Source organism: Macaca nemestrina, chromosome 2 (assembly GCF_043159975.1).
Source record: "Macaca nemestrina isolate mMacNem1 chromosome 2, mMacNem.hap1, whole genome shotgun sequence".
NCBI classification, from domain to species: Eukaryota; Metazoa; Chordata; class Mammalia; order Primates; family Cercopithecidae; genus Macaca; species Macaca nemestrina.
This window is the reverse complement of record NC_092126.1, coordinates 100,358,527-100,377,667: the sequence shown is the minus strand read 5'-3', so window position 1 is coordinate 100,377,667 and position 19,141 is coordinate 100,358,527. Positions and strand designations below refer to the sequence as shown.

At 42.5% G+C, this 19,141-nt stretch overlaps 1 protein-coding gene and 1 non-coding gene across 2 annotated transcripts; both read right to left on the bottom strand.

Moving 5' to 3' along the window:
- Positions 1 to 2,699: 2,699 nt before the first annotated feature.
- LOC105480177 (small ribosomal subunit protein uS9) lies at positions 2,700 to 5,385 on the bottom strand. Its single transcript, XM_071091441.1, is given in 5 exon segments — positions 2,700 to 4,195; positions 4,197 to 4,284; positions 4,286 to 4,325; positions 4,328 to 4,431; positions 4,433 to 5,385. Coding segments are annotated over 5 exon segments (507 nt in total). The 5' UTR covers positions 4,519 to 5,385; the 3' UTR covers positions 2,700 to 4,006.
- LOC112426471 (small nucleolar RNA U13) lies at positions 3,904 to 4,007 on the bottom strand. Its single transcript, XR_003017800.1, has one exon. It is a non-coding gene; the product is annotated as a small nucleolar RNA U13 (small nucleolar RNA).
- Positions 5,386 to 19,141: the final 13,756 nt, after the last annotated feature.

Here is a 19,141-nt window from a genome sequence, read left to right as displayed (position 1 = left end):
ACCCGTAATCCCAGATACTTGGGAGGCTGGGACATGAGAATCACTTGAACCCAGGCCAGCCTGGGTAACAGAGTGAGACCTTGTCTCAAAACAAAAAGAAAAAAACAGTGCTGCAACCAGAAGAGGGGAGAAGAGATGCTGAGCAGGCTGGACACTAAGGCCACAGCCTTCTCTCCCTTTTCTTAAGCCTTAGACCCACACTGCCATTTTCCCTATTGATGGGCTCTCACTGACCTGCCTTACCTAGTGTTGTTATTTAAACGTGTGCTGCAAAATTCCTGTCATAGCCATCATTGTGCTTGCTTCAGAGCACATATGTTACCTTCCCCCAAAGTTGGGAAACTCCTGGGAGGCAAGAGCTGAGGCTCCTAAGTCCACAGGTTTGCTCAGAGCCAAACTATGGGCCAATTAACAGGTTTTAGGAACTGGCTGAGTGACCAGCTGCATGTTTGCATGTTGGGTGGAAGAGCAGGATACCAAGATGGTGAGGTAAGTGGGAAGCTTTCCCTGGAGAACTTTTTAACCCCCAGAATACACCTATTCTCCAGTGAAAGCAACTAAGTCAAGGGGTTCTGGGAGAATTAGATAAAAGAATTGCAGCTCAAGACTGGCTCCATTAGGCCGGGTTCTTCTAGACTCCCACCATGGCCATATATACTTCTGAAAACTGTTGCTGTCATTAAATCTCCTGTTGTGATTCTTTTTTCCCTCTTAGTTTCTTGTTAAGAGCCTTCATGGGGGCTGCGTGCATGGCTCACACCTGTAATCCCAGTGCCTTGGGAGGCCAAGGTCAGAGGAATGCTTGAGGCTAGGAGTTTGAGACCAGCCTGGGCAACATAGTAGACTCCATTTGTGTGTGTGTATATATATTTAAAAAAATTTTTTTTTTTTTTTTTAAATTAGCATCACAAGGATTGCTTGGGCCCAGGAGTTTGAGGCTGTAGTAAGCTATGATCATGTCACTGCACTCCAGCCTGGGTAAAAGAGTGAGACCCTGTCTCTAAAAACAAACAACAACAAAAACAAACAGAAAAAAAAGAAGGCTCTTACAAAAAACATTGGCTTTCCTTCTGCTAACCTGCAGTTTGGGAGACAGCCTGGATAAAGATTCAGGACATGTGGCAACTGGGACCACCTCTGCCCTTAACTGCTTAGCTGGTCATTCATTCAACAAATAAATACTGAGAACCTACTATGTGTCAGGCATTGTTCAAGACACTGCTAAGGATATAGTGGTGAACGAAAGAGACCAAATCTTCTCCATTTCTGTTCTTTCTTGGAGACAGGAGGCCTTCATCAGCTCTCATGGCTTTTTCAGAGCTATCATTCCACAATTATATGAATGAAGGAAAAACAATTTTCTCTCTCTCATTCAAGGCAAAGGGGTATTCAAGGTGCCTCAGGAGATGAAGCAAGTGGTGGCATTTTCTTGGAAATAGTTCAGAATCTGGATGGATGGAGAGAGAAAGAGATTACATAATTAAAAGCCCACAAATGTTAGTTCGTTGCTGGCACACAGTGAACGCAGTGAACACTTACTAAATATCTGTTTGGTGGATGAATCATGTGGGAAAAAGAAGGGGACTTAATGGGTGGCTGCAGGGAGAATTTCCTCACTTTGACTCGAGGCCCTCACATGTGCCTCTTTCCCTCTCTCCTTGGGAGTACTACTCCCAAGTACTCCTGTCTTGGGAGTACTGCTCCTTCTGTAACTCCCCCATCTCCTCAGGCATTTGGACCCAAGTGTTCCAGGCCTGAGAGTCCAGAATTTCCACTCTCTGTGATACAAAGAAGAGGCCCTGGCTCATTATTGACTATAACCCTAGGGGTTTTCCTCTTATGAGGGAAACCCTCCCTCTCTTAATATGCCGGGTCTTCCTAAGAGGAAAGAATGTCTGCTTCCTAGGCACCTAATATAAACATCCTTAATGGATTTAAGCCTGGGGTCACAAGTTCAAGGGCACACAGAAAAAGGCCAGGCAGGTAATGTCAACTGTGACAGACAATAAGGAATGCTGGGGACTGTGGTGACCTGGAGAACTGAGCCTCATGTGAACAGAATCATACTTTTAAAAAGTACTGTGTGGGCCAAAACAGTGGCACTCATGTGTGGGTGTTCGAAGATCAGTGAACTATCAGTTTATGGCATCTATTATTAGAAACAAGCCAGAAAAACTTGTCAACTTTTCATTCTTCTCTTTGCGGCATGTCTCCCTGAGATCACATGGCTGCCTGAATGGAGGGAAAGAAGAGGAGGACATGCCCATCGGAGAATGTAGGTTAATATCTTAAATAGTATTCTACCATACCCACGTTTGGCTTGGATAGAATGTTTTCTTGAGCTAAACTCCATAAAATTCCTATAGAGGCACAATTACTGATTCAAACAAAAGCCGCCTTTGACTATTGAGAGAGGAGTGTCTGGGTCAGAAGGATCAATTTTCTGATGAATCAGTGAGCAATTCTGAGTGGAACTAATCAGGTTTGTGTTGTGTCACCCTTTATTTATAACCCACGGTTCAGTGATCTGAAATCTGACCACTCCTCCTCTGACTTCCCCCCACCTCCTTCTACTCTCCTAACTTTTGCAAATGTACCACATGTGTACATACACAGAGAAATACAAAGATGAAGAAAAGCATTTTTCAGAAACAAGAAGGCTCAGAGAGATGCTAGAGCCTTCCTGAACAGTACTGAAAACAACAAAAGATGCAAGGGTGTGATGGCCAGTGGAAGTAATTTAACTCCTCTGCCTCCAGGGAATCACAAGGTCTCAGGAAAACAGCCATGAGTAACAAATTAGTTCCCCAGCAAGGCAAATTCCTGGAGGATTAAAGACAGGGAGTGTTCCCAGCAACACTTCTAGCTACTGATGCCTAGGGATAGTAAGGGCAATCAATTAATTTTTCCCTCAGGATTCCAACTGAGATGTTATCCTATAAAGTATTGGGTCATATTTCCAAAGCCACGTTAGGTCAGGCCTTGGTTACCCATCACATTAGTTAAGGTTATATTGGTTTCAGGAAAAAAAAAGGAAACTTTGGCTGACTTAAACAAAAAGGAGGATTATTGGGAAGCTCCTGTGGGCTTTGATGAAATCAAAAAGAAAGCTGGATAACCACAGCTCAGCAAGGGAAGAAACTGAGCACCAGGAGTTCATGGTTGTGTTGCCATTGATACGATTCTGTTTCAGTGTGCCCAGGCTTTCTGGTTCTTTGGGATAAAAGGATCTTATGGGCCTTGTGACTTAGCTTGGGTTCCCCAAAGGCAGAGGGATTCTGGTGTGATGTACGGAGAGAGTGCTCTCAGGAGAAATCTGTTAAGGGAGTGAGGGAAGCAGGGTGGTACAGGAGACAGAGCTAAGCAAGCCTAGCCTCAGCCTGATCCCATGATGGGACCTGGAGAGTGAATGACATGACTGAGTTAACCCACTTTGAAGCAATGGTGTACCTCTCCCTCCAGGGGGAGAACATACTTTCTCAAGCATTTTTGGGCAAGATGATTCAATAGCAGGGCCACCTGTGAGGTGTTCACAGCTGACATTCACAGCAGCTGGGGGATGGTACACTGCCTAGTCAAGGAGCTCTGGGCAGAGCACCAACAGAATCCACTGCTTCTGGCTTGGGTAAGGTGTCCACTCAACAGCAATTAGCCATTGAGAGAGAGGCAAAGCCTTGAAGTCTAGACATGGCAGCAGGGGCTATTTCCAGAGGAAAGTAAACAGGAGTGATGGGCAGTTATACCAAATGGTGTCCACAGTACCCACTTGAATCACTTCTAATGAAAATGCCCTCCTGGTCAATGTGTACAACTGGCCAGGTGTTTCTTCCTCAGTAAGAAGAATATTTCCCAGGCACTTAACATAATCTCTTTTTTTTTTTCTTTTTTTTTTTGTTTTTCTCATGTCAGACAGGTAATATGTTGACATAGTAACAAGGTTCGAGGGTGGCTCATCTCACACATGGGTGGGAACACCCAATCATCATGCTCATGAACTACAAAAGGATCATCTATTTTTTAAAAAATCTCTCAAACATTGTTTATCATACAAGTAAACCCCAGTTCTCATGATGGGCTTATTGGTAGGATTTCTGGTAGGAAGCATGGGTACCAGGGTCTCTCGATTTTTTGGATTAGTGGTGGTGGAGGTCAGCCACCAGCAGGGTCCAGTCATACTGTATGAGAATGTCTTTGATCTTTGTCTTTGATCTCCTCCTTGGAAAACTCATCCATATACTTCTGGTAATAGGACATCAGGGCTTTAGAGCTAGACTGATGGACAGCATATATCCAGGCCATGTGATCACCACCTTTCACATGGACATGTCCATACCAGCAAATCACTCCTTGTCCAGAAGCAGAACTGGTTCCAGCAGCTCGTATATCAGTGTGTACAGCTCGATCATCTTCAGGGGCCGCCCATTCACCTTGATTGCTGTGTTTGCAGTGTGCCACAGCTGTGGCTGTCTTCTTGCATCTGAAGACCTGCACAAACTGCAATGAGCCCTTGGAAAGCATGGCTACAGGTGTGGATAAGAACTCCTCTCTTTTTTTTCTTTTTGAGACAGGGTCTTGCTTTGTTGCCCAGGCTGGAGTGCAGTGGAGCAATCTCAGCTCACTACAACCTCTGCCTCCTGTGCTCAAGCAATTCTCCTACCTCGACCTCCCGAGTAGCAGGGATTACAGGTGCGTGCCACGAAGCCTGGCTAATTTTTGTATTTTTAGCAGAGATGGAGTTTCACCATGTTGGCCAGGCTGTCTATTTCATTTTTTTTTTTTTAACATAATCTTAATAGGGAGCTCTCCAGTTTAAACACAGTCCTTGACACTCCCTATTGTCTACCACAATTGATCATATGATAGACTCTTTCTGTGTGCATTTGAGTTTGTGACCCCAGGCCTAAACCCATTAAGGAAGAGTATGTTAGGTGCCTAGGTACATGTGTAGAAGTGGAATTTATGGATTCTGGGGCATGAATGTGTTCAACTTTAGCGTATATTGCCGAAGAGTTCTCCAAAATGGTTTTACCATTTGATACTGCTTTTAACAATGTATGAAAGTAGGCTGGGCATGGTGGCTCATGCCTATAATCCCAGCACTGTAGGAGGCCAAGGCGGGCAGATCACCTGAAGTCAGAAGTTCAATACCAGCCTGGTCAACGTGATGAAACCCCATCTCTACTAAAAAAATACAAAAATTAGCCAGGCGTGGTGGTGCATGCCTGTAATCCCAGCTATTTGGGAGGCTGAGGCAGGAGAATTGCTAGACCCCAGGAGACAGAGGTTGCAGTTAGCCAAGATCACACCACTGCATTCCAGCCTGGGCAACAGAGCAAGAGACTGTCCCCAAGCAAACAAACAATGTATGAAAGTTTCACTTGCCCCACATCCTTGCCAGCACTTGGTATTGTCTGTCTTTTTCATTTTACTTAGTCTAGTAGATATGCAGTATTGTCTTATGGTGGTTTAAATTTGTATCTCTAGGCCAGGCATGGTGGTTCACACCTATAATCTCAGCACTCTGGGAGGCTGAGGCAGGTGGATTACTAGGAGTTTGAGACCAGCCTGGGCAACATGGCAAAACCCCATCTCTACTAAAAATAAAAGGAAATTAGCTGGCTACAAGTGGCACATGCCTGTAGTTCCAGCTACTTAGGAGGCTGAGGTGGGAGAATCGCTTGAGTGTGGGAGGTGGAGGCTGCAATGAACCATGATCTTGCCACTGCACTCCAACTTGGGTGACAGAATGAGACCCTGTCTCAAACAAACAAACAAACAAAAAAAAAAAAAAAAAAAAAGAAAGAAAGAAAAGAAAAGTATTTGGCATCTGCCTAATAAGTAATGAAGTCAAGCACTATTTGATGTCTTTTCCTGTTGGTTCAGGTGAACTGTTTATGAATTCTGTACATTAATATACAAAGCTCTTGGCCAGGTGTGGTGGCTCATGCCTATAATCCCAACACTTTGGGAGGCTGATTCAGGACAATGGCTTGAGGCCAAGAATTTGAGGTTATAGTAAGCTATGATAGTGCCACTGCACTCCAGCCTGAGTGACAGAGTGAGACCCTGTCTCTTAAGAAAAAAAAAAAAAAAGTTCTTTAACTCAAAAAAAAACCCAAATCCTCTGCACTGTGGCCAATGAATAATTTCATGGCAGAAGGGTGTTGTGCCCCTCCTTTTACACTAATATATAATTATTACATATTGAACATAATACTGAAGCCCAGTGTATTCACCCATTTGGTGAAGTTGAGATTATAGCCCATGTTTCCTGACAAGCTGTGCACACATCTGTTGGTTCTCATCGGCCTGGCATCCCTTAATCCTACTAACCTCTCCTTTTTTCCTTCTCCATTTCAACCATGGGACTCCGGGGAGGTTACCAATCACATTATTCCCTCCCTTTGGCTACCCAGCCATAAACTGGACCCGTCAATTTATTTCTCCATAAAGCTTGAAACTCAAATGAAAGGCTCCTGAAGTCTCATAGATGTGCCCTGAGAAGAGACCCAGGGTCTCCTGCTGGTAAGGACCTGGAGCTTCCCAGTTTCCTGTCCTTCCAAAGATCACGACCTCTAGCTCTTCCCTCAGTTCTGGAACTATTCAAGAATCCTCTTTATAATAAACCCCTTCTTCCTTTAGTCAGAGTCAATTTCTACTGTGTGTTAGTCAGAGAACTAATATAATCCCAATTCTCTTTTTTTCTGCCACCATCAATGAACAAAATGGGAAATTTTAAAATTATTTAATTGCAATATACTTATTTATATTTTATTTATTACATTTTGTAAATAAGATTTTCATGGCCAGGTGCAAAAGCTCATGCCTGTAATCCCAGCACTTTGGGAGGCTGAGGTAGGCAGATCACCTGAGGTCAGAAGTTCGAGACCAGCCTGGCCAACATGGTGAAACCCTGTCTCTACAAAAACATAAAAATTAGCTGGACATGGTGGCGCGCACCTGTGGTCCTAGAAACCTCGGAGGCTGAGGCAGGAGAATCGCTTGAACCAGGAGATAGAGGTTGCAGTCAACTGAGATTATGCCACTGCACTCCTGCCTGGGCAATAAAGTGAGACCGTCTGAAAAACAAAATTGGCTTTTAATTTCTTAAAATTGGCTTAGTTGGTCATTGCATGTTAAAACCATAACTGTAGCTACTCAGAAGGCTGAGGCTGGAGTATCCCTTGAGCCCAGGAAGGAGTGGTTGCAGTGAGCCAGGATCGCAACACTGCACTCTGGTTGACAGAGTGAGATCTTGTCTCAAAAAAAAAAAAAAAAAATTGTCCGGGCATGGTAACTCATGCCTGTAATCCCAGCGCTTTGGGAGGCTGAGGCGGGTGGATCACCTGAGGTAGGGTATTTGAGACCAGCCTGGCCAACATGGTGAAACCCCATCTCTACTAAAAATACAAAAATTAGCCGGGTATAGTGGTGCATGCCTGTAACCCCAGCTACTTAGGAGGCTGAGGCAGGAGAATCCCTTGAACCCGGGAGGCAGAGGTTGCCGTGAACAGAGATCATGCCACTGCACTCCAGCTTGGCCTGGGAGACAGAGTGAGACTTTGTCTCAAAAAAAAAAAAAAAAAAAAAAAAAATTAAACGTAATTTAATTTAAAAAACCATAACTGTAAGTTTTTGAAACATGCATCATTTGAGTACCTATATCCCAGGTTTATTTATACTAACAGAGAGCTAGCAACTTAGAAAAACACTTTTTTTCCATCCCTTTGAATCATCTAGTCTAAGGGGAGGCAAAATTTTCTATAAAGAGCCAGATAGTAAATATTTTTGTCTTTGTAGACCACATGGTTTCTCTCATAACTACTCAACTGTTGTTGTAGCCACAGACAGTACATAAATGAATGGGTGTGGCCATGTCTTAATAAATAGACACTGCAATTTTTGTTTTTGTTTTTGAGATGGAGTTTTGCTCTTGTTGCCCAGGCTGAAGTGCAATGGTGCGATCTAGGCTTACTGCAACTTCCGTCTTCTGAGTTCAAGTGATTCTCCTGCCTCAGCCTCCCAAGTAGCTAGGATTACAGGCGTGTGCCATCACATCTGGCTAATTTTGTACTTTTAGTAGAGACGGGGTTTCTCCATATTGATCAGGCTGATCTTGAACTCCGGACCTCAGGTGATCCACCCACCTTGGCCTCCCAAAGTGCTGGGATTACAGGACTGAGCCGCCCGACCCGGCCTTTTTTTTTTTTTTTTTTTTTCCTGAGATGGAGTTTCACTCTTGTTGCCCAGGCTGGAGTGCAATGGCAGGATCTCGGCTCACTGCAACTTCTGCCTCCCAGATTCAAGCGATTCTCCTGCCTCAGCCTCTTGAGTAGCTGGGATTACAGGCACGTGCCACCACGCCTGGCTAATTTTTGTATTTTTAGTAGAGACGGGGTTGGCCAGGCTGATCTCGAACTCCTGACCTCAGGTGATCTGCCCGCCTCCGCCTCCTAAAGTGCTGGGATTACAGGTGTGAACGACTGCACCTGGCCGACACTGCAATTTGAATTTTATATAATTTTCAGGTGTCGTGTCATAATATATTCTTCTTTGATTTTTTTAAAAAGACCATTTAAAAAATGTCAAAATGATTCTTAGTTTTCAGGCCATAGTGGCCAGATTCATTCTATGGGGCACACTTTACCAACTTCTGCTCTAATCTCCTGACTGATTATACATTATTATTATTATTATTATTTGAGACGGAGTCTTGCTGTGTTGCCCAGGCTGGAGTGCAGCGTTTGATCTTGCCTCCGCCTCCTGGGTTTAAGCGATTCTCCTGCCTCAGCCTCCCGAGTAGCTGGGATTACAGGCACGCACCACCACTCCCAGCTAATTTTTGTATGTTTATTTTTGTATTTTATTTATTTATTTATTTTTGAGATGGAGTCTTGCTCTGTTGCCCCGAGTTGAGTGTAGTGGCACGTTCCAGCTCAGCCTCCTGAGTAACTGGGACTACAGGCGAGTGCCACCATGCCTGGCTAATTTTTGTATTTTTAGTAGAGACAGGGTTTCGCCAAGTTGGTCAGGCTGGTCTCAAACTCCTGACCTTAAATGATCCACCCACCTCAGCCTCCCAAAGTGCTGGGATTATAGACATGAGCCACCAGGTCTGGCCTGATTATACTTTATTGAGCAGAAGAAATAGTGACTTCTTAAATTCAGATTATAAAATAATTGGCACTATTTATGGAATAAATAGTAACTTATTTGTCTCCTAAATTGATGAGAATATACTCAAGGATATAAGTATAAAATAGGAACTGGATAAATTTTTTCTTATTCCCAGGAATTCCTATGTAACATAACAGAACGTAAAAAGATCATACCATATACTAAATTTCTTTGTAGTTGTTTTGGGACTATCTAATTTTATAGCATAATAATTAAACATTTATTGTTAACATAGAATCAAGGAAAATAAGGGGCTTTAAGATGTAAATCACTTAGTCACTTACAATAATAATGATACCTTAGATTTATACAGCATTTGCTAGTTTACAAAAATTATAGTTTTATATGTTATCTCTTATGATCCTCACAACAACCCTGGAGGTAGACAGGCAAGGTCTTATTATCCTAATTTAAAGAAGATCAATCTGTCCAAGATTACACAAGTGACAAGGGAGTGGGAGAAATACTCCAGTCACATCTCTGAATCATAGTCAAAAGTTGTTTCCGTAAAATATAATGCTACAATCTTACAATTCAAGAACAGGTAATGAGTAAATCCTGCTTCACTAGCTGAGGAACATAAGACATCTCACCATAAGGATTCCTTCAGTTTGTCAACTCAAGCTCCAAGTGCCTAGATTAGTGGAAAATCTAGACCTTTCCTTCCCCCATCTTAGCTCAACCTGCTTCCCCTGATAAGCTTAGGAATCACAGTGGTCACAACCACAGCTGATTGCTCTGGAAGGTATCACCCTAGCTGCTGCAGAAGCTGAGAGCCTGGTGTCACTGCTGATTCTGAAATGTTTTAAAGCAATATCTTTGTCAAAGTTATACCCTTGAAAAGCCATGCCTTTTGTCAACTTCCACTGCTGACCACAGGATTTGAGCACAGTGTCCTTATGTCTACTAAAGCCCCAGTCAGAAATAATTGCAGCCCATCTCAAACCCAAGTGACATCTTGCTGACACATAGGCCATCTTAAAGAAATGACTTGGATTGAGATTTGTGTCCTTGCTGTGGCTGATGCTGGTACAGCTTCCTTTAAGGCTTCCATTAAAAAAGGAAGAGAGAAGCCTTTTTCCTCAGGATTACACATTTAGACAAGAGCACTCAAAACCAAGTGGTACAGGGATCCCAATATTACAGTTCTTTGGATTCATTCATTCAGTCTCTTCCCCAGGGCATAAGCCAAGAGCAGACATAAATTGCACTAAAGCCTTTATTTATTTACTTATTTAAAATTTAACTTCTTGTTATGAAAATGTCCAAACATACCAAAAAAAAAAAAAAAAAAAAAGAAGGCCGGGCACAGTGGCTTATGCCTGTAATCCCAGCACTTCGGGAAGCTGAAGCGGGTGGATCACTCAGGAGTTCGAGACCAGCCTGGCCAGCATGGTGAAACCCCTGTCTCTACTAAAAAATACAAAAAATGACCCGGGTATGGTGGTGCACACCTGTAATCCCAGCTACTTGGGAGGCTAAGGCAGGGGAATAGTTTGAACCTGGGAGGCAGAGGTTGCGGTAGGCTGAGATTGCGCCACTGCACTCCAGCCTGGGCAACAGAGTGAGACTCTGTCTCAAAAACAAACAAACAAACAAAATGGTATTATGCTTCTCCCCTGCTCCCATGTACCCATCACTAAGCCTTAATATTTATTGACTGGTCAGGCACGGTGGCTCGCGCCTGTAATCCCAGCACTTTGGGAGGCTGAGGCGGGTGGATCACAAGGTCAGGAGATCAAGACCATCCTGGCTAACTCAGTGAAACCCCATCTCTATTAAAAATACAAAAAATTAGCCACGCATGGTAGCGTGCATCTGTAGTCCCAGCTACTTGGGAGGCTGAGGCAGGAGAATGGCATGAACCTGGGAGGCAGAGGTTGCAGTAAGCCAAGATCGTGCCACTGCACTACAGCCTGGGTGACAGAGTGAGACTTCGTCTCAAAAAAAAAAAAAATTATTGACTCTCTCCTAATGTTCTGTGCTGCCACTTCCTCCCCTCAGAAGTATTTTGAAGGAAATACTGGAGATCATATAATTTCATCCTTAAATAATTCAGTATATGTCTCTAACAGAAAAAGACTGTTTTTTGTTTTGTTTTGTTTTGTTTTTCCTTTTTCTTGTCTGAGACAGTCCTTTTTCTTGTTTGAGACAGAGACTCACTCTGTTGCTCTATGGCTCCATCTGGGCTACTGCAACCTCCACCTCCCAGCCTCAAGAGATCCTCCTATCTCAGGCTCCTGTGTAGCTAAGACTACAGATGTGCACCACCACGACCAGCTAATTTTTAAATTTTTTTTGTAGAGATGGGGTTTCACTATGACACCTAGGCTGGTCTTGAATTCCTCCTAGGCTCAAACGATCAGCCTGCCCCAGCCTCCCAAATTGCTGGGATATAGGCATGAGTCACCACACCAGGCCAACTGTTTTCAAAAACACAACCACAGTATCATTATGACATTGACAAAAGTATTAATCTGTAATTAATGTTAATTCCTTAATATCATCTAATATCCAGCCTATAGTAAAATTTCCCCATTGTCTCAGAAATTTATTTTTAAATAATTGGATTATGAAATAAAGATCCACATACTATATTCAATTTTTGTGTGTCTTTCTTTCTTTCTCTCTTTCTTTCTTTCTTTCTTTCTTTCTTTCTTTCTTTCTTTCTTTCTTTCTTTCTTTCTTTCTTTCTTTCTTTCTTTCTGAGACAGAGTCTTGCTCTCTTGCCAGCCTGGAGTGCAATGGCACAATCTCGGCTCACTGCAATCTCCGCCTCCCAGGTTCATGCCATTCTCCTGCCTCAGCCTCCTGACTAAACGGGACTAAAGGCGTCCACCACCATGCCCAGCTAATTTTTGTATTTTTAGTAGAGATGGGGTTTCACCATGTTGGCCAGGATAGTCTCAATCTCTTGACCTCGTGATCCGCCCGCCTTGGCCTCCCAAAGTGCTGGGATTATAAGCATGAGCCACCGCGCCCGGCCTATCATTTCTTTTCAATTTATTAGTTGAATATAATTTATACAAAAGGACTTTTCCTTTAAAACTCATTGGCTACACTGAAATACAATTTGTACAATAAAGGCAGAACAAATGTTTAGTTACTTCCCTTTGTTTACCAATTACTATTACCATATAATTAGCAACTTGCCATGGCAACTTCTATAGGCAAGTAGTGAATTTCTTTCCTTTTTAAAAAATTTCTGTAGAGACAGAGTCTCATCATGTTGCCCAGGTTGGTCTTGAACTACTGGGCTCAAGCGATACTCCTACCTTGGCCTCCCAAAGTGCTCAGATTACAGGTGAGCTACTGCACCTGGCCTGAATTTATTTTCTTAGTATCATTATGAACTTGTCAATTTTAATGTCATTGATGTGATAAGTGATTTAAAATACATTCTGTGCTTTGGGAGGCCAATGTGGAAAGATTGCTTGAGCTCAGGAGTACAAGACCAACCTGGGCAACATGGCAAGACCCAGGCTCTATTAAAAAAAAAGAATAAAATAAAAATCTAACAATAGGCCAGGCACGGTGGCTCACATCTGTAATCCCAGCATTTTGGAAGGCCGAGGCAGGTGGATCACCTGAGGTCAGGAGTTCAAGACCAGCCTGGCCAACATGGTGAAACCCCATCTCTACTAAAAACAAAAAAATTAGCTGGGTGTTGGCCGGGCACAGTGGCTCACGCCTCTAATCTCAGCACTTTGGGAGGCCGAGGCGGGCGGATCACGACATCAGGAGATCGACACCATCCTGGCTAATGGCTAACACGGTGAAACCCCGCCTAGAGAACCTTTGCCTTAAGGAGAAATATTTTCCTGAAGAACTAAAATGTAAGACCAAAATCTCTAAACATACTTGAGCAATATTTCCAGGATTTTCTACCTGTTCTCTGATTTTCTCCTTTTCCTTTATCCAGTTTACTGGCTTTTATTTAGTGAATTTTTGGTGTCTGAGGCTAAAGATTGACTGCTCTGGCACCCTACTAATGATTTCTTTTCTTTTCTTTTCTTTTTTTTTGAGACGGAGTCTCGCTCTGTTTCCCAGTCTGGAGTGCATTGGAGCGATCTCGGCTCACTGCAAGCTCTGCCTCCCGGGTTCACGCCATTCACCCACCTCAGCCTCCTGAGTACCTGGGACTACAGGCACCTGCCACCATGCCCGGCTAATTTTTTTTTTTGTATTTTTAGTACAGACGGGATTTCACCATGTTTAACCAGGTTGGTCTCGATCTCCTGACCTCAGGATCTGCCCGCCTCGGCCTCCCAAAGTGCTGGGATTACAGGCGTGAGCCACTGCGCCTGGCCCTACTAATAATTTCCATCTGTATGTCATTCATATTACATTTATAAGACCTACTCTTCCTATAACTAGTATTCGCATCTGCATTTTCATAAAATAAGAGTAAATAAATATTCCAATAATTGAACACTACTCAACTAACTGAACACTACCATACCATGTGGACAACCACAAGGATGCTGCTTAAACTGAAACAATGACTGACAGTCAGTGCCATTGTATGTGAGTACCCCTTGCTTGGTAGCTTAGCTATCAAAGCCAGCATTTGATGTGTAAAAGATGATTTCGGCATTTTGATGGAGGATGCATAAAACCCTGTTATTGACTGTGACATACTGGATTGTTTCTGTTAGCTTACTCGTTATATCTCCTCTAGACAGTTAGTTCTGGGGGAACAGGAGCCACATCTGTATTTTTTACTCCTAGCATCTGTACAAACCGTATATGCTTTTTTTTTTTTTTTTTTAGATGGAGTTTTGCTCTTGTTGCCCAGGCTGGAGTGCAATGGTGCAATCTCGGCCCACTGCAACCCCCGCCTCCTGGGTTCAAGCGATTCTCCTGCCTCAGCCTCCCGAGTAGCTGGGATTATAGGCATGCACCACCACATCTGGCTAATTTTGTATTTGTAGTAGAGATGGGGTTTCACCATGTTGATCAGGCTGGTCTCGAACTCCTGAGCTCAGGTGATCTGCCAGCCTCGGCTTCCCAAAGTTCTGGGCATGAGCCACCGCACCCAGCCCTGTACATGTTTTTTTTTTTTTTTAAATGAAAGAATGAATGAAGTATGCAAGACAAGAGAGAAATCTTCCATGGTTTTGAGCAGTGAGAAGCATAATTAGAATTTTTTTTTTTGAGACACGGTCTTGCTTAGTCAATCAGGCTGGAGTGACACGATCACAGCTTACTGTAACCTCGAATTCCTTAGCTCTAGTGATCCTCCTGCCTCAGGCTCCCAGGTAGCTAGAACTACAGGCACATGCCACCATACGTGCATACTTTTTAAAAATTGTTTTGTAAAAACAAGGTTTCCCTATGTTGCCCAGGCTGATCTCGAATTCCTGGGTTCAAGTGGTCTTACCATTTTGGCCTCCCAAAACATTGGGATTACAGGATTATAGCCACCTCGCCCAGCCTAGATTTAATTTTTAGTTTTTTATTTTGATTCTGTGGTATTGGTATTTGTCTTAGTCCATTTGGGCTGCTATAACAAAATATAGCCTGGGTGGCTTATCAACAACTGAAATTTATTTCTCACAATTCTGGAAGCTGAGAAAGCCAAGATCAAGGTGCCAGCAGATTTGGTGTCTGGTGAGGACCTGCTTCCTTATAGACAGCTGTTTTCTCATTCTAATAGCACATAATGGACCAGGGAGGGGTGTCCCTTAGGCCTGTTTTATAAGGGCACTAATCCTATTCATGAGTGCTCTGCTGTCATGGCCTAATCACCTCAGGAAGGCCCTATCTTCTGATACCATCACCTTGGAGGTTAGGAGTTCAACATATGAGTTTTGGCAGGACAAACAATAGCAGACCACAACATTCAGACCATAGCAGTAATAGACAACTTTTTTTTTTTTTTTTTTGAGGCAGAGTTTCATTCTTGTCGCCCAGGCTGGAGTACAATGGCTCAATCTCGGCTCACTGCAACCTCTGCCTCCTGGGTTCAAGTGATTTTCCTGTCTCAGCCTCCCAAGTAGCTGGGACTACCAGTGTGCACCACTACACCCAGCTAATTTTGTATTTTTAGTAGAAACAGAGTTTCACCATGTTGGCCAGGCTAGTCTCAAACTCCTAAACTTGAGTGATCTGCCCGACTCGGTCTCCCAAAGTGCTGGGATTACAGGCATGAGCCACCGTGCCTGGCTGCAGATGTAGTACATTTCACCTTTGAGTATTCTAGAAAATAAAAATAAAATAAAATAACTGATAATTCCATTCCTTAAGGTCAATATTTGGGTGTGTTTTCTAGTATTTTTCTGTATTTGTATTGTTATTATTATTTGTGAGAAGGGGTCTTGCTCTGTCACCCAGGCTGGAGTGCAGTGGTGTGATCAAAGCTCACTGTAACCTTGAAATCCTGGACTCAGGCAAATCCTGCCATCTCAGCCTCCTGAGTAGCTAGGGCTACAGGCACAGGTCACCACACACGCCTGGCTAATTAAAACAAAAATGTTAAATATTCATCTAGAACATATTGTTTAATAACCTACTGTTTTACATTAAAACATTATCCACTTTCTCCTACAATAGAAATTGTAATGGCTATAATACATGATTATTTCATTATCACATCTCTTTTTAAAGAAACCAGGCCCAAATCTAGTTTCCATAATGTGAAATTCTGATAAACAGGACCACAGAGCAGTGATTTTGATCAGGATCGTGCCTGTTAATAGCTGGCTACCCCATGGCATGCACAGCTCCAGGATGGGAGATTAACTTCAACAACTATTCATTTAGTTTGGTTTGATTTTCTGCCAGTCTTATGACCCACTTGAAGCACGTCCTAGAACAGAGAATGTTATGTTTGGTGTCCAAGGAAGCAGCAAACTAGAGGTGCCATCCCAAATTCTAGAATAATAATCAACAATTGTTTCACACCAAAGTCATCCATTTTCTGAAGTAAATTTTGAACTAAAATGTTAAAAAATGTTATGTAAGGTAGATTAAACGTCATGTGGGGAAAATAACTTGTTAGTGCAAAAAGGAAAAGAAACTGAAGAGAAAACAGACGTATCTGTAGATAAATTTTCCTTTCAAGTTTCTACAGTGTAAATGTACATCTAGAAGTCCATCTAGAAATGTCCATTGTCACTTGCTTCTGAAGTGTTTCCCAGGCACCTTAGTTATCAGCCACCCTGCCCCTAGGGTATCGAGGACAAATAAATATGTTTCAGGTAGCTTGACAGTAGGAAAGAATTATAAGGACAAGAAACTACCTGCAATACCAGTTGGGAGTGTCCCGAAAAGTGATGTGCTAAAATACTGATCATTCCAGCTGGTTAACTTTCATAATCATGCATTTACTTTTCAATGGCAACTGAATATATGACAGCCTGATGATTCAGGGGAAAAAATGCAGTATTGTGTGTGGAATTGGAAGAGATTCAAAGTGAGTGCCATGGCAGTGACTAACTTCTTTCAAAAGCTTAAGGAAGAAACAATGCATAGGCCTTTGAGTTAGTTGGTGTAGTAAGTATTGTGTTTTCACCATCAGTGTCCATTTCCATATTTTGGTGATAGTACTCCATTTTTTTTCTTCTGGGAACCACTCCTCTCCTATAGTCCATGATCTTTGGGTGGACCAGAGGTAAAGCATATTACTCAAATTTGGCTAATCATAGCACAGGAGTTTTCCTTGCTACAGTAATTTGTTAAAGGATGGGAAGGTAACTCCCTATCCTTTAACAAATTACTGTAGCAAGGTAATTGGTTCAGTGAATCTAGGAGCTACTGGAAGGGATCTCTTTCTTGCTGGACTTGGACCAGAGTGAATTTAGAACTGAAGTTTTTGAGAACTGTCTTGCTGCCACATGATGAAGTCTGAGTATAAGCCAATATGGAGAAGAGCTGATTGGGTTTTTTTGTTTGTTTTGTTTTTAAAAGAAATGGGATCTTGCTATATTGCCCAGGCTGGAGTGCAGTGGCTATTCACAGGCACGATTGTGGTGCCATATAGCCTTGGACTTCTGGGCTCAAGCTTCTTAAGGTAGCTGACACTACTATTACAGGCACACACCTGGGCCTTTTTTGTTCCCCCCAGAAGGCTCTCTTTTTATTTCTCTGACCCGAAATGGGCATAAGTTGCAACAGATTGAAAATTCTAACTCTACCTTTATTTTCAGAAGTGTCTAAATTAAACATTTATAAGAAAATTGATGTTTTATAAAAACAAAAGACATGAAAAGCTCTGTATTCAAATTTTTTATTCTGTGAACACTGTAAATGCCTTCTAGGAATATGGCATTGTGGGGTGTATACAAGAAAATAGATCTTTTCTCAAAAAGCGTATACGCTGCTTGAGAAGACAAGAACAACATTAAAAAAACAGCCCTTTAGAACATAAGTGAGTTGTGGACAGTAATACATATAAATAATCTGAACGACAACATATAACTGATAACTATCTACAACCAAAACCAGCCTAGAAAAATAGCACGAGTAAGAGGCTTTAGGCTACACTCCTGAGCATTTTCTTTTAATTCTCAAGACATTTGTCCTTGTTTTCCTAATCTTTAGGTGGATTTATACATTTGTATTTCCTACCTGGGCATTTCCTCTGAATTACTAACTTGTAATTCAAACACCACCTCTATCCCCAACCACTTCCTACCACTTCCACTGCTACCTGAATTATTGTGATAGCCTAACTGGTCTTCCTGTTCTCGCCTCTGCTCCTCTAAAGTCTATTCACGATGTATCAGTTTAAACTATTCTTATTTTATTAGGAAAAATTTCAAACACACAGCAAAGTTGTGTGTTTTACAGCAATCACTTCTACATCCACCACTTACATTCTACCATTAACAGAATAGTCCTTTAAAAAAATGGCAGATGGTAGTTCCTCTGCTCAAAACTCTCCCACGGCTTAGCTCTCTCAAAGAGGAAAAACCAGGCTGGGTGTGGTGGCTCACGTCTGTAATCCCAACATTTTGGAAGACTTTAGGAGGCTGAGGTGGGAGGACCACTTGTGGGCAGGAGATTAAGACCAGCCTGGGCAACATAATGAAATACCATCTCTCTTTTTTTTTTTTTTTTTTTTTGAGACGGAGTCTGGCTCTGTGGCCCAGGCTGGAGAGCAGTGGCGCGATCTCGGCTCACCGCAAGCTCCGCCTCCCAGGTTCACGGCATTCTCCTGCCCCAGTCTCCAGAGTAGCTGGGACTACAGGCGCCTGCCACCACGCCTGGATAATTTTTCGTGAAATACCATCTCTTAAAAAAAATAATTAGTCGGGCGTGGTGGTGGATGCCTGTAGTCCCAGTTACTAACGAAGCTAAGGCAGGAATATCACTTGAGCCCAGAAGTTCAGGACTGCAGTGAGCTATGAGCAAGCCATTGCACTTCAGCCTGAGTGACAAAGTGAGACCCTATCTTAAGGAAAAAAAAAAAAAAAAAAAAAAAAAAGGAGAAAAGTCAATTTGTTACCATGGTCACCAGTATGATCTGGCGTCTATTACCATTCTCCCCACTTGTTCTTTAGTCTTCAGCCTTGTTATTGCTTCTCAAACATGGCAAGCACATTTTTGTTTTAGGGCCTTTGCACTTGCTGTTCCTTTTCTTGAAATGCTCTTCTCCCAGGTATTTACATGGCTTGCTTCTCTTTCTTTAGATCACCTCATTAGTTCTGACTCTTCCAAGTATTAAGTTGAATCATATGACCCTCATATCACACAACTGGATTGAACCATTTAAACCTAAGGTGTAATGTCATTCTCAGGTCAAAAATTATTTTTAAAAATCAGTAATTTCATAGGGTTCAAGTTTATAAAATAGCAACTCCACCCTACCCTTTCATTCTCACCCTGTTTCAATGTTCTTACAGCACTATTATCTTATATATTATTTGTACATTGTCTGTATGTAAGATCCTCACAGATAGGGAATTTGTCTGTTGTCCACTGCCGTGTGCTCTGTGTGCAGAATAGGATTTGGTCTATA